We start from the raw sequence: 14,620 nt of genomic DNA, 5'->3' as shown, positions 1-14,620 counted from the left end.
CAGGGGTGACCTTACCGCACTCTACAGGTACCTTAAAGGAGGCTGTAGTGAGGTGGGGGTTGGTCTATTCTCCCACGTGCCTAGTGATAGGAAGAGGGGGAATGGGCTAAAGTTGCGCCAGGGGAGGTTTAGGTTGGATATTAGGAAGAACTTTACCGAAAGGGTTGTTAGACATTGGAATGGGCTGCCTAGGGAACTGGTGGAGTCACCATCCCTGGCGGTCTTTAAAAGATGTTTAGATGTAGAGCTTAGTGATATGGTTTAGTGGAGGACTGGTTAGTGTTAAGTCAGAGGTTGGACTAGGTCATCCTGGAGGTCTCTTCCAACCTAGATGATTCTGTGATGAAGTGAGGAAGAGGAGTGCACAAAAATGGAGCTGTTCTGGCTCAGCTGGTCCTCAGTAATTATTCTGGATCAATGCTGTGGGTAGACAGGTGTGTCAGGCTGGGCAGCATCTGTATATGGTAAAGGGCTGTTAACACCTTTTGCCTCATGAATTTAGGAAAGGGATTTACGTAGTGTAGTTGTCTGACAGTAGGGAATTGTAGTGGAAGACTCCTTCTGGTCCTGTATGTTTCTGTTGCTGAGCAGCTGAACCCACATTCTTTGGAGCTGACTGTGGGATGAGATTTACCTCCTGAACACGTCTCTGTCTGTGTTTGTTATGTGGTCTGCAAAGAGAAATTAGCAGTTTTGTGGTGGGATTCAGCAGAGCTATCTTGGGTATCTTCCTCAGAATAAGATAAATCATGCCATAAAGGCTCTGTTTCTCCTCCTTGAATGCAGATAGCTATCTCAGAGCCTTTATTTGCACTGAAGCATACCAGCCTACATTTTTAAGCTATTTCAGGAGGAATTTAAGTTATGAAATTCCCTTTCCTACAGTTCTTGTCTTTTTCTATTACTACGGAATACACAAGTAAGGGAAAGTACCCTCTCCCATCTGAATGTAATTTAGCTCACAACTGAGCTTAAATAGGAGAGAGTGACCCGTTTCCTGAAAACAAGGTGCTTTGGAGTATTCATGAACATCTGACTTCAGGCACTCAAGGAAATTTTCATTTAGTTTTCATTTAGCTGTGGGAGGCTCCTTTAAAGTTTAAATACCTCCAAAGTTAGCGCTGGAAAGTGTGGTGTGGATCATTGTCAGGGATTTAGGAGAAATCCCTCACTCAGCTCCAGTTCATGAGCTTTAGAAATTCTGGATTTGACTCTTAAGTAGCTGTGGATATTTAGGATAGACATTTATGTTAAGGACATACAGATCTTACCCTAAATATCTATTAGACTGAGCTCATCTAGAAGTAGCTCTAGATGAGCATAGCCAAGTTCACAGTACTAATGTCTCAAGACAACCTTGGTGGCTGATGATCTTATCAGGGAAGCCAAGGGATGAATAGGACACAGAAACACTGCGGTTTCCTAGATTTTCGTTTTGGCTGATGGACAAGAATGGACCTGTTCTGGGATGATGAGACTCCACACTCATCCTCAGGTGATGCTTATACGTGCTAAAATAACTTGCCAGAAACACTGAAATGGTTTCATCAATTCTCCTCTCTAGGGGGTCAGGAGCTTCAGATTGGAATATCCTCATTTACCAGCTACCGAGGGGCAGATGTCAAGGTCCAAATTGGGCACTCCTGGGCACAGATTCAAGCACAGACAGACCGTGGTGTTAATGTGACCCTTCCAGCCTTGGCTGCAGGATGGTACAATGTTTCTGTCATCATCAACGGTGTTGCTGTCACATCAAACAGGTAGTGTGAAAGTGTGCACTTCACTTAAGATATAAATTTCTTTCTCCATCCTATTTGGTATTTTAGGGTTAATCTGAAAATAAAGGTAAAAGTTTTCACAAATCCTGTGCCTAACAGTGAAATCTGCTGTATGGTATAAAATTATGAATAATTATCAAGGCACTTATTGATCTGTGGAACCCAAGTCAGCAAACTGCTAATGCCAGTCAATTAACTCCCTTTAGATCAGTAGGAGGCAGGAGAGAAACGTTTTAGAAAAAACAGCTGATTTGATGAAAAATGCATATTCAGGCAATCAAAGGTATTCACAAATTCAGGTCAAATGCAGATACATCCTGCTGTAGGAAAACAGCAGAAGAAAAGAAACACTTTTTTCATGAGAATAAACAAGCTAGTTTGGAAAAAAATGCTTTGTTTGGAGAGTTTTCAAATGATTCTATTCCTGTATTTTAAGGTGACACTGAGTTTTTTCCTAGATAAATGCTGTACAAATGAATTAAAATGCAGGGGAAAACCCACCTGGAAGTGAGATCAGCAATGCATTCTCAAGCAGCACAGTTTTGTTCCTCAGCTACACAGCTTTTATCTGTGACAATTGCTAGGAATGATCTTGAAACAATGGTATTAGGAGGAAGAGGCTGCACATGTTGCTCAAAAACCACCCTAAGCTGCTCGTTGCAGCAATGGACTTCAGAAGTAGGAAGCCTGTGGTCAGAGGGATGATGCACGGGGCTTCATCCCATCTGATATTGGAATCTGTTAGCAGCACCATCACTTTGTCTCCAGGAACAGAGAGTGGAGGGAGATGGATTGTCTCAGAAGGCAACCCTGATGTCTGGTGGGATGGATTGCAGGCTTGGGAAGGTGTGCTGCTGTACCATGTCTTTTTAGGGCAGGGATTGTTTTTGAAAGGAGGGTGATGAGGAGGATAAATAGATGCAAGTGGGACAGAAGCAGAGCTACACCCCTGTCCGAGTGGGCTTTGGGAGGTTATGCCTGGTTTTTCCTCTTGCTGCAGTTATCTCCACTACTTAGTTCCCATGGGAGGAATAAAGGAAGGGAGGCAGCTGGGATCTCCTGTCTGTTGGCATGGCTACACTGGGATGTGTTTAGCAGAACCCCCTCGTTTTTGTTTCTTCATTTATGCAATTAATTTGTGCTGCATGGACTGCACTTGGCCCACAGGCTGCCAATAGACAAGGTTCCTGACAGACATAGCTCAAATCACCTGGAAAACTGGGTGGTCTTGTTGCTGTGGTTCCTTGGGAAATAGAGCAAAGGGTGGGCATTTGGCCCTCCAATTTTGAGGAGGAAAGAACAGCATTGCAGCAGGAGAGGAAAATAGAAACAAACAATTCCCCAACAACCAAACAAACCCAAACCTTCTGTGTTGCTTGTTTTGCAGGGCAGAGCTGTTAATCCACTATGTCTCGGAGATCTTCAGCATTGAGCCATGCTGCGGCTCCTTTCTGGGTAAGCAGCAGCGGTACATCTGCAGCCACTTATGGAGGTCAAAGGGATCAAGGGCACAATTTCCCTGCAGGACTGGGAAGGGCATCCCATTTCACATCAGTTTAAGCGAAGGTGTTTTAAATCTGTGACTCTTTATTATGCAGACACCAACTGGCAGACAGAAGCAGCCTGGAAATGTGGGATCGTAGTGAGCATCCCTCAATCTGGTCGGCTGGCTCAGGGGAACCTGTGCTTTGAATGTGATTTCCCTGCCTATGCTCATGTATCTTGGTATGTTCCCTTTGGGAATAGAAAGCACTCCCACACCTGACTCATCCGTGCTGTATCTTTCAGTCATTACGCCTCCAAATTTCACAGCTTTCTGTGTGGAAATGAAATGGTAGGCATGGTAGAATCGTGGTTTCAAGCAAACTCTTTTTTCAATTGATCCCAGTTAGAGCATTTAGTTTTGTTAACTCAAAAAGACAAACAAAAACCCCACAACAACAACAAACAAAAGTATACACAAACAAACCTTCTTCAGTGTTAATTTTAATCAAAACTTAAATACTTATTTATCACATTCCAAACTTTTAAACATGGGAAATCATTCAGCTGTGTTTCAGAGCAAAGTATCACTGAATTAAAAAACAAATTTCACTTTAACTCTTAAAACACAGATTTGAGGTGGTTTATTTTGTCGTGGGGTTGAATCCATTTAGTGAATATTACGTGAACCCTTTGAAAACAAATTCCTGTGATGTAACTGCAGGCTCTCCACGCATTCCTTTCCCAGCCTCACAACTCACCTAAAAATACAAAACTCAGGCTTTGTGGTACATGATTAGTTCAATAGTTTGTGACGTGCTCAAGCCTTTAAAGATGAGAGCTTAGAGAGCAAAGGTTATCACTTCTTAAGAATTATCTACATTAAGAAAAAAAATATTGCACCCTTCTTTTATCTTTAGGGGTGAATTGGAAGTTAAATAACTGATTAACTCTTGGCTGTAGTTTTGTGAAGGGCTTAAACCAATTTAGAATCTCATTGATACAAAAAGCACCTTCCCTCACCCCTTTTTTCTTATCACTGGATGTCTGTGCAATCTGTGTGGCCATCTAAATTCTGGATTTGAGCTCAGTGAAACTGAACCCCATTATAAAATAAGTTATTTTTCAGCTAGGCCATGGGAAAAGGAAGGGCATGAGCTTACAAAGAGGGTTAAGCAAGGCAGGGCACTGGGAGGCAAACTAAAGGAAGATGGAGAGGTGCTTCAGCTGGCTTTAAGTGAGGCAGCTATAGGCTTGGGAGCATGGAATTGGGAATGCTGAGGGATTTGCAATTTTTAGATTACCTCTTTCTAAAATCCAGACTGCTGCTCTTCAGTGCTGTTCATATTCTCAGCACACAGGAGACAGGGTGACAGTGCTGCTTTGCGCAGTCATGTAAATCCAGCCATCAGGATTCATGCTTATCCCAGAAAATTTGTACCTACTCTTGGCCGCCAGGTGGGTGGCACAGCCCCTCAAAGCTCTTTCTCCTGTAACTATGGAGAGGGAGACTCCATTGCCACATCCTAGGATCAGAGCAAAGATAACCAGTCTACCAAATGTAGGATGCTTTAGGGAGATGATATGACTGGAGCTGCATATGATGGTAATTCCAGGAAACTTCCAGCTTCCAACACTAGACACAAGGACAGCCTCAGCTGGATATCACAACCTTATGTATTGTATTAATGTTTATTGTATGATATGTATGTATCTCCTCAATTATTTTTTCATATGAATGGTTCACACCAAGAGTCTACTTGCACATTTGTTGTCATCTTCCATGGTCATAAATGAAGGCCCGGGGAAGAACAAAAAATGCGGGCAACCCCAGGGGAAAGCAGACAACCTGCCTTCCTTCAGCCCATGCGTGGGAACCTTTGGTCACCTCCTGTGGTGGGGGACCTGCTCTTCTCTTCCCCTACCTGTTCTCCCCATCTTAAATGATGCTGACTTGGAGCACGTAGGTAGGAGAGGTCTTGAAGCTGGAAGTGCTCATTATTGTGTCAACTTCTCTGGCCACTTCCTCAAGGGCAAGTGGCTGCCTGTGCATGGCACATATGGAACCTGGCCCTCTGCTTGAGGCACCAGGAGGAACTGAAGACTGAAGGAAGCTCTGTGGTTCTGGTCTGTTTGATTTTGTTTGTTTTTAATAACAACAACAACCACATCTTGTTTCCCTGTATGCAAAAGGACCAAGCTGTCTTTACCATCCACACACTTGCCTCCCTAAACCTCGTTCCCTGAAGAGCTGAGTCTCTGTTCAGTTTCAGGGGTCCTCTCACAACTGCTTCCTTTCATTCTGTGATGCTGTGATTTTTTTGCTGCCATGATGGTCCCTGGCTATCTTAGAATGTCAGCCTCTAGCCTACATAGGATTATGCTGATACTTGACTGCTGTTTTCAGTGGCTGTCTTGTTCCAAAAAAAGAACTTAATTCTTTCTTCCATTCAGCTTGGATAAACTGTTATGCTTATCAGCTTTATCATGGTTTGTGAATTTTAACTATTAATTCCTTTCCTACACATAATGTCCTTCTGTCTTGTGGTGTGTTTTTCTCCCAAGGTGGAACACTGCTCACGATCTCTGGGGTTGGCTTTAGCCAAAATCAGTCCCTGATTTCTGTTTCAATGAACAGGCAAACCTGCCTGGTTACCCGCTTGGAAGAGGAGACCATTTGGTGCCTGACCCCACCAGCTGCTGATTTGCTTAATGAAGATTCTCAAGACATCTCTGTCAGAGTGAATGTACTCATTAGCAGTAGCTCACTTCAGCATGTTTCTGTTGCAAAAAACATCACCACCTTTCTTTACCAAAGAGCTCTGACACCTGTGATTACCAGTGTTGAAACAGAAATCACAGCGATCAGCCTGCTCTTGAGCATCCAGGGGATAAACATCACTGGTTCTGTGGCTAAGCTTGGAGACAGTGAGTGTGAGCTTGAGTTTCAGCATGGCAATGAGTCTGCATTGTTTTATGAGTGCTCTTTACCACTGGACAACCTGGAACCTGAGACTTACCCTGTGCGGGTTATCCAGAGACAGCTCGGATATGCTCGTGTGGCAGCAAGGCTGCAGACCCTCACAGTAACTCCACGGATAACCTCCATATCCCCATCACAAGGGTCAATCTGTGGTGGGATGCTGCTTACTATAGCTGGTGTTGCTTTAAAATCCAGGAGGAACAGGGTGCAGGTCAGCCTGGACGGTAATTATTCCTGTGAGATCCAGAGCTCTAATAACGATGCCATTCATTGCATCGTCCTTCCAGGGGCACAGCTTTTGCCTTACAATCAGTTGGCTGAGTCATCTTGGGCTCTTAATGTCACAGTGACTGTCAACGGGATCAGCAGTGTCTGCCTGGGGGACTGTACGCTCCACCTTCATGAACAGTCAACCCCTCTTGTGGATCTGGTGGACTGGGAGACCAACGGGACATTCACCTACGTGATGATCACAGGGCAGAGGCTGGCATGGCCAAGTGACAGCCCCGTGGTACACGTGAATAACCAGGCTGTCTGTAAGGTAACCTTCTGGAACGAGACCAGCATCAAGTGCCAGATTGACCGCCTTGCCCCCGGGGAACATAACGTTTCCATATCCAACAGGAGAAGTGGGCAAGCTTGCTTCAGGAGGGCAGTTGGTGTTGTCACCATTACACCTCAGGTGCACCGGTTTTACCCTCAAAACTTCAGCACCAATGGTGGAGGCCTGCTCACATTAGCAGGCTCAGCACTGAGAGGAAAGAACAGGACTTCTGTTTTCATTGATTATCTCCCATGTCTCATTCTCAATGTCACCTGTGTAGCTATCCAGTGCACGGTGCCTCCAGGCAAAGGCACTAGGGCTCTGAGGCTAACAGTGGATGGCACCTCCTATGGCATTGGAAGCATAAGCTACAGCGAGGAGTCTACACCAACTTTCCTTTCGCTTGTTGCCACTGGCCTCCTTTTAAGGATGAACGTATCCCAGGTCACAGAGATGGACACCATCCATGTATTTATTGGAAACTCTGCTTGTGGTGGTGTCACCATCACTCGCTCCACTTTGCAGTGCTCAGCTCCTCTGCTCCCTGCTGGAGAGTACCCTGTGCTGGGCCTGGATGTCCCCAGGGGCTGGGCTTCCTCCAACCTGACCTTCATCTCTCAGCTGGTGGTGACAGCCGTGTATCACAACTGGGGTAAGTCACGAGGAGCTGTCACAGCTCCTCCAAGGGGTACTGTGTAATGGATTGTGATAACTATAAATTTTTTGTGCAAAAGTTATGAGTTTAAAAAAATACCCCTGATGATAGCTAGTTGTTGGTCTGTGACTCAAATCCATTTTCTGTCCTTTTCCAAGGTGGCTTGGCTGGAGGAGCAGTTCACCTGCGTGGGACTGGTTTTGACCCGGGGCAGACTTTGGTGACGGTCTGCGGTGCGCCTTGTGAAATGTTGGACAATGCAACGACGACTGACCTGTGCTGCCTTGCCCCACGCTTACGAGGTCAGCTAAGACACAAAACCTGGGGTTGCATTAAAAACATCCTCTAAAACCCCAACTTGACCTGAAAGGTGGAGTGGTCATAGTGTGTCTTGTCCCAGGGAAACAAAGAGTAGAAGCAGCCCTGGAGAGAGGAGAGGGGCCAAAATAGCCTCTGCTTTTGCTTTTTGAGCTCAGTCCAAAGTCCATTACTGCCAGGGGATGTTTTGGCATCAATGGCCGTAGGCTTTGGACTGGATCCACCATGTGCCTGTGGCCAGAACTGCCACACATGCTTTGTGGCTATATTTGGGGTGTGCAAAGTGACAGCAGTTCCCTGTGGCAGCTATTCCTTGGGAAATCCATCTCACATAAAATGTGCATGGGAGCTTTGGGCTGGGTACCCAAGTGCCTCTTGGCTCCCATGGTTGGTTTAGTTACTTGAGCTACCTTAAATGGCTTTTTTTTTTTTTTTTTTTTTTTTTTTTTTCTGCATGGCAGGACAGCATCAGCAGGGTAAGGGCTTGGTGGGGAAGGGTGAATATCTGTAAGGGTGATTAAATGCCTTGCTATGGCCAGTTCATACCTTTGGGAAGCTGGAAATAAGGATTTGAATTCATTGAGAGCAGGATGGGATCGTCCCACAGCCAGAGCATCCTCTTTATCTGGAGAGAGGCAGCACTGCAGGGAATGCTGCCATGTTCTCCAGCTCTCTCAAAGAAGAGCTTTCCTGAATTTTGGAGGAAATGCTTACAAATGGGCACATGTTTGAACAAGACATACTTCCTCCATTCCCTATTGGCAGCACAGGATTAAGCTCCTGATGTCTTGCAAGAGGCAGTATTGAAGATTTTTAAATCCCTGAGATACGTGCCATTCCCCAAACCCTATGGACAAAGGGACTACCTTGGTGCTGCAGAATTGCAACACTTGGTAGCACACCACTTCAGCACCTCCATAGCTCTGATGACAGGAGAACATCCAGAGACCTCCTCCAGAAATCATTGCCATTCTGTGGCTGTCCAGGTGACCAGAGATCTCTCCTCCCTGGGGGGAGCTGGAAGAATGGTGGTTTTGGGGGTTTCCATCAGGGTACATTGCTAGGGTTTTGCTCAAAGATAAGGTAATCTCCATCCTTGCAGACAGTCAGAACACGACTAGATTAGCTGCTGAGAAATCAATCCAACGTGATGGATGAATCCAACGTCATTGCTTTGATCAGGGGTTAGATGAGAGGCAACCAGATGTTCCTTCCAGCCTCTGTTATTCTGAAATTCTGAAGTTGCTCTTGTCATTTAGACTGGTTTGCTTCTTTATCTATGAGGAATACCAGGAAAAGAATCCCCCCCACCCCCGCACTCAAACGGAGATGCTGAGAATTTGTAAAGAGCTCAGTTTTTTCTCCTCCTCTCCTTCTCTTTCCATCTTTCTCTTTCTTTTTCTTGGATCTCAACATAGTCCACAAAACTATTTATCATTATTTTTTCAAAGGCAACATGCTGGAGTGCCAACAACAACAACAACAAAAAAGAGCAGACCATAAAACAAGCCATTCTGGTTATTGCAGAAAGAATAGCAGAATAAAATGTAATCAAATTGATCCAAACTGTGACAACATTAATAACTGTGCTCAAAATTCACTGGGGGGTAAGGCAGCAGGGGGAGTCTGGAGAAAATGTGTAAGAGGCAGGACCGCAATGTTTTTTATTGGCACTAGATGTCAGCAGGCGAACGCCGATCGCTGCCTGCTTGTTGTTTTATGGCTTTTGGAAGAGAAGGTGCAAGGGGGGCAAAACCCCCCTAACCAAAGGGATGCACTCATCCTCCTTTAGTCCGCTTACAAGACAACCCCTCTATTTCCTGCTCTGGATTTTGCAGCCTTGCAGATCTCATCAGCTGAGTTGCCAAAAACGCTTCTCTTGTGTATGTCATTGGTGTGTGTACAGGATGATTAAGTCTCTAAAAGTTTGCTAGGCTATTTGCTCTCCCTGAGAGGTTTGAACATGGGCTGCACATCTACATATGACATCTGTGCTGCTTTCCAGAGTTCCCCCTAATACTTAGGGGATTGCATCCCTCACCATTTAGGGTGTTAAGTGCAGTTAGTCCAGCCTCACCTCGTTCTTTACCTGCTGCTGTGTGCTTGGGGGACTTTGCCTCTTGCAGCTTGCACGTCCTCCCTGCCCTGGGACCTCAGTGCTAGCTCATGTTGTCTCTGACCTCTTTAAGATGAGAGATTCATGTGGGAATCTCCAGCCAGCCTGTCTGGCTTGCTCTTGTGATCAAATCCATAGGAGAAAGCTCTGCAGGTAGGGAATGTGACTTCTTTTCCACTTCAGTCCGGGCACTTTTATGAAACTGCTGTCTTTTGCAAACTACAGAAAAATCAAATTGGAAGTTGATTTAAAACTTGTAAAGTTTTTTTTTTTTTTTTTTTTTTTTATTAAAGATGCTAGAAGTTTTAAAAAATGATAACAAAATTGACAAAAGCAGAGTCCCTTCAATGAGAAACAAAGCAAAAAACACAAAACCAACCCACCAGTCTTTAAAATTCTGGTAAAGAGATAACTGACTTGATCCTGAGAGCTCTTCTCTTCCCTGTTTCTCCCTTTGTTACTCATGTTGCAATGCTCTTGAGGAGTGCAGATAGAGGTGCGGGGGCTGTTCATCTCAGGTTAAATTTCCAGAACAAATGGCTAATGTCTGTGGGATTGAATTGTGCTCCTGTGAAAGATGGGAAGACTGGCAGGAAGCTTGAGGCAGGTGAGAAAATAACAGAATATTCCAATTAGGTGATATTGGGGTAAGTACCATATATATATTTTGCAGTAAAACAGTGTTTGAGATTGCATGTTGGACACTGGGGTGAAGGTGTAGAAGTGTCTTTAAAAGGAGGTGAACTGATAGGAAGATGCATCAGTGAAAAATCTGAGTGTGGTGCTCAGATTTTTTTTATAGTAATTATTATTATTATTATTTTTTTGCCTGGTTGTGTAAAGATGCTTGGAATAACATGCCAGGCTTTAGGGCTCCGATGTAATGGTTCTTGAGATCTCTTTTAGATCAAATCCCTGGCCTGCTCTTGGCCAGGTTACATTGGTAAAAGTGGATATTTAGGGAAGATGGTTCAGATTAAAATCTAGAAATGAAATGAGGCTGGTTTAAATGAGAGACATAGCTTGGTGGAGCTCATTGCATGGAGCAAAAGGAGCGAGATGAAGGAGCTTTGGATGCAGCCATGCAAATGTACCAGGGCGATGCACCGGGGTAGGGCCACAGGGGACTATAACCAGGGAAATGGGGTGATTTGTATGAGTAAGTGCAGGAGATCTGAAGAGGGCATGCGGTGGCAATTGGAATCTGAGTAGTAGTGAGGGTCTCTGATGGGTCCAAATGGTCCCTTCTGCCCTTCAAATCTGGAAATGAAATTAAGAAAGAGGAAAAAAAATGCATATTGATTACACGGCAAGAATGTTCTGACAGTGAGATCTATCAGGCGGTGGAATAGATGCTTGCAAAGCCACCTCTTGGGACCCGGCTGTGCAAAATGAATGTCTCGTAGGGAGCAATTCTTCATAGGGAAAGGTTGGACTTGACCTTAACAGGTCTCTCTTTTTCCTCTCCCTTCTCTTTTATTTTTACCGTTATTATTTATTTATTTTTTACCCTTTGTTTTCTCTGCTAAGCACAAGTTAATGTTATGCTCTGCGGTCCGTTTTGTGAGCAGTGGATAACTGGGGATGTGTGGTTTGGCACTGAGACTCCTTGGGCAGTTGTTCAATCAATCTGCAGCTGCCCTTGGAACTCCTGTAGGGTTTAGTCTCATCACATGTCCGGCAGTTGTTATTAAACAGTGACCCAGAACAAAGCCCTTGTGCTGAACATCCCAGGCTCCTGGCTTAAGCCAGAGCATCCCTCAAAGAGAGGGCTGGGGGCAGTGGGTCCCTAACCCGTCACCAGCATGCAGAGATTTGGCTGCCATTGTGTCTGACCTCAAAACAGAAGCCGTGATGGGATGAATGCATTAATCTTAGTGATGGGGTTGTACAACGTGTGATCAGCAGATTCTATCTTTATAGAGTAGTTAAAGCATAAAGAAGCTTCCTTCTGAGGTTCAAACACTAACCAATTAAGTAGGGAGAAGTGTCCCAGAATGGGCATGCTATATACTTTTAGGATATGCTGTGTGTATTGCAATCTTTAGTTAATTCTTTTTTATTTTCACTGTTGTGGCAGGAGGTAGTGGCAGCATTTTACAGCCAAGGGATATTTGAATTTAATGGTTAGAAGAATGGGATGAAAAGCCAAGACTTCCTCCTAACTGAGAAAAGTATCAAATACTCTGGAAATGGGGGAATATCAGAACCACAAGCAAGGATTGAGAAATGGACACCTCCCCAAGTGTGTCCCCATCAGATGGACAGAGCTGTAGGGTGTGGAGATGAGCTCCCTCTCTCCTTCTGCCTGAGAGGGAGAAAGTGGTTTGAGGTTTGCTTATCAGGTGTATGATTAAGCAGGATTTTCTTGGATTTTGCTTCCATTTAAATTCTTTAAAACCCTTTCTAGCCACATTCTTTAGCTTAGATTTGTTAAATAAATAAGTTTATTTGCCTGGTTTGAGTTAAAAATAATTTCAGCAGTTGGCAGAATGCAGGGCCCTGCATTCCTACAGGCGTGATAACACTGAGATGAAGGTGCTGGGGTGCTTCAGCAAGGATTTCTGTGTAACATTTTGAGGGTATCCAAATGGCAACAGGCTGTTCTGCTGAGCTCTGAGGGCTATGCAGGAAATATCTTCTGGTGATGTACATTAACCATTTGACATCAGCAAAGTACTGAGGAAAATAGGGAGATTTTGTGGGTCACTTCCAATTTCCCAAATTTGCTAAAATTGGGTTCAGCTGTTTTTCCACTAGTGACTTAGGAAAATGCAGCCATTTTATTTTCAGGACTACAAAAGAAGAAAAGCAAAATCTCTTTTGATTAGCTCCCTAGCCTGTATTTTTTTTTTTTCCTTTTTTCTTCCTCAAGTGTTTAATGTGAATGTAATCTTCCTTATTACTGTTGCAGATGGTTAGACATCAAAACTAGTCTCTGTTACCACATCTGAATGTACCGCAGCCTTTTCTGTCACTGGTAAGGCAGAAGAAGCTGTTATACTCTATTATGGAATGGTACCAAATTCTCCTTCTGTCCACAGGAAACTTGTGGTTTTGTAGAGAAAGGGAAGGGGTAGCATCCTCACTGGTTGTATTTTCTGCAGTACTTTTGAGATCTCAGCCGCATCTACCCTGGCTGGAAGAAAACAAACAAACAAACAAACAAACTTTCTTGTGAAGAAATTCCTGTAATGATTTTTTTTTTTTTTGCCACAGGTAAAAATGGTGCAAAGGTAAGTTTATTGTAGTGTTTAGTCCTCTTGGTTGATACTCACTTGCCAAAGCACAGGTGTGTAGTGCCATTTCCAACAAACTTGGGTGTGAGACTTCTGTGGGACCTGGAGGACAGCTCAGGCGTCTCCAGACATAATTTCTGGATAATAAAAGCAATAATATAGGCATCATACCATAGTTCGGTAGGCTTCTCTGTCTATTGTTTGTGTCTCATGTTCCTATGTAGATCTTTGAAGCAGGGGCTGTGTTTGGTTGTGTTTGAATCAATGCTGAACAAGAGAATTGTCACTGGATTTGGGAGGCAAAAAGATCTAGCATATTGCAAAACATATGAAGATGTAGGCAACTTTTTTCTTATTCTGAATCCAGAGAAGAAAAATACAGAGAAAATGTGGATTCTGTCTCTGAATTTCAGAACAGATGAAATGGCAGGTTTTAATATTTTGAAAAACATCTTTAATAACAATACCTTAATGTTAAACAATCACAAACCATAAACTTTTCGAAAATACCTTTATATTAAATCATTTTGAGAAAAATCTTAAATATTTTAACAGAGGAAATAGAGCATTTTCACATTACAAAACACATTTCACATTTCAAAACCCATTTTCAGAATTACTTAAGAGCTAAGATATTTATTGATAACGATACTTTTCCAGCATACAAAAAAAAAAACCTTTGGAACAAACCAGAGTTTAAAAAAGAAAATCAGGAAAATTCTTTCTTGATAAACTCCTATGTATTGCACTTTTGGTACTTGATGAACACTCTTGGGTGCAGGATGCAATACTTTTAACACAGAACTTTTCAGGAATTTGTTGCAACTGTTTGTTTAGTTCTGGATTAATAAAAATTCTTGAAGTCTTCACAAGCTCTGGGATTTGAGAGAAGCAGTCTTGATCTCTGCTTGCTTAAATGATTCTTTAAAAAATATAAATTAATAAAACCAATAATTTCAACTGATTTGATCTTCAGTGGCAGTACACATTTTTTAAATGTATTTTTTGTCTGGATTTGGAATAAGAAAACCTAATTTCTGTTCACATCTCTTTTTCCTTAAATAAATCTCAAGCCATGCAGCTGTTCCCACCACACCTCCTACCACTCTGAGTCAAACTCAGACCAAATCTCAGGTCAGTCTGGAGCAAAGCAGTCTCCCCATTCACCCAAGACCCCTTGAAGCACTCCAAGCTGTGCAATGCTTTCACTAAATCTAATTCTAGATTTCAGAGCCGCGCTAGATCTCAGAAGTGGTCACATCTGATGTGACTTATACCTGGTCTCTAAACCATGGTCCATCTTCCCCAGTTGGAACGCCCGTACTCTTATTTAATCACCTCCTCCCAAATGTGGGGTCATTTGATCCCAAGGACCATCTGGATGCTTGTCCCACAAGGGAAGTTATGCTGGCCCACACAAGGCAAAAGGGGCTGAAGGAGTTGCATGAAACACTACTCACCCTCAGAAAGGATGTACCAAAAGGGAGGCTGGGACATGAGCATCA

At 43.5% G+C, this 14,620-nt stretch overlaps 1 protein-coding gene across 1 annotated transcript in view; it reads left to right on the top strand.

Moving 5' to 3' along the window:
• PKHD1 (PKHD1 ciliary IPT domain containing fibrocystin/polyductin) overlaps window positions 1-14,620 on the top strand; it is a gene marked incomplete at both ends in the record, with an annotated part of 259,585 nt that overhangs the window by 40,421 nt on the left and 204,544 nt on the right. Inside the window, 4 exon segments of the mRNA XM_084284494.1 lie at window positions 1,565-1,760; window positions 3,166-3,233; window positions 5,826-7,439; window positions 7,601-7,744. Coding sequence (XP_084140620.1) covers window positions 1,565-1,760; window positions 3,166-3,233; window positions 5,826-7,439; window positions 7,601-7,744 — 2,022 coding nt within the window.

This window comes from Netta rufina (assembly GCF_964035555.1).
Source record: "Netta rufina genome assembly, chromosome: 3".
In the NCBI taxonomy this organism is placed as follows: domain Eukaryota; kingdom Metazoa; phylum Chordata; class Aves; order Anseriformes; family Anatidae; genus Netta; species Netta rufina.
This window is presented reverse-complemented; position numbering and strand designations above follow the sequence as displayed.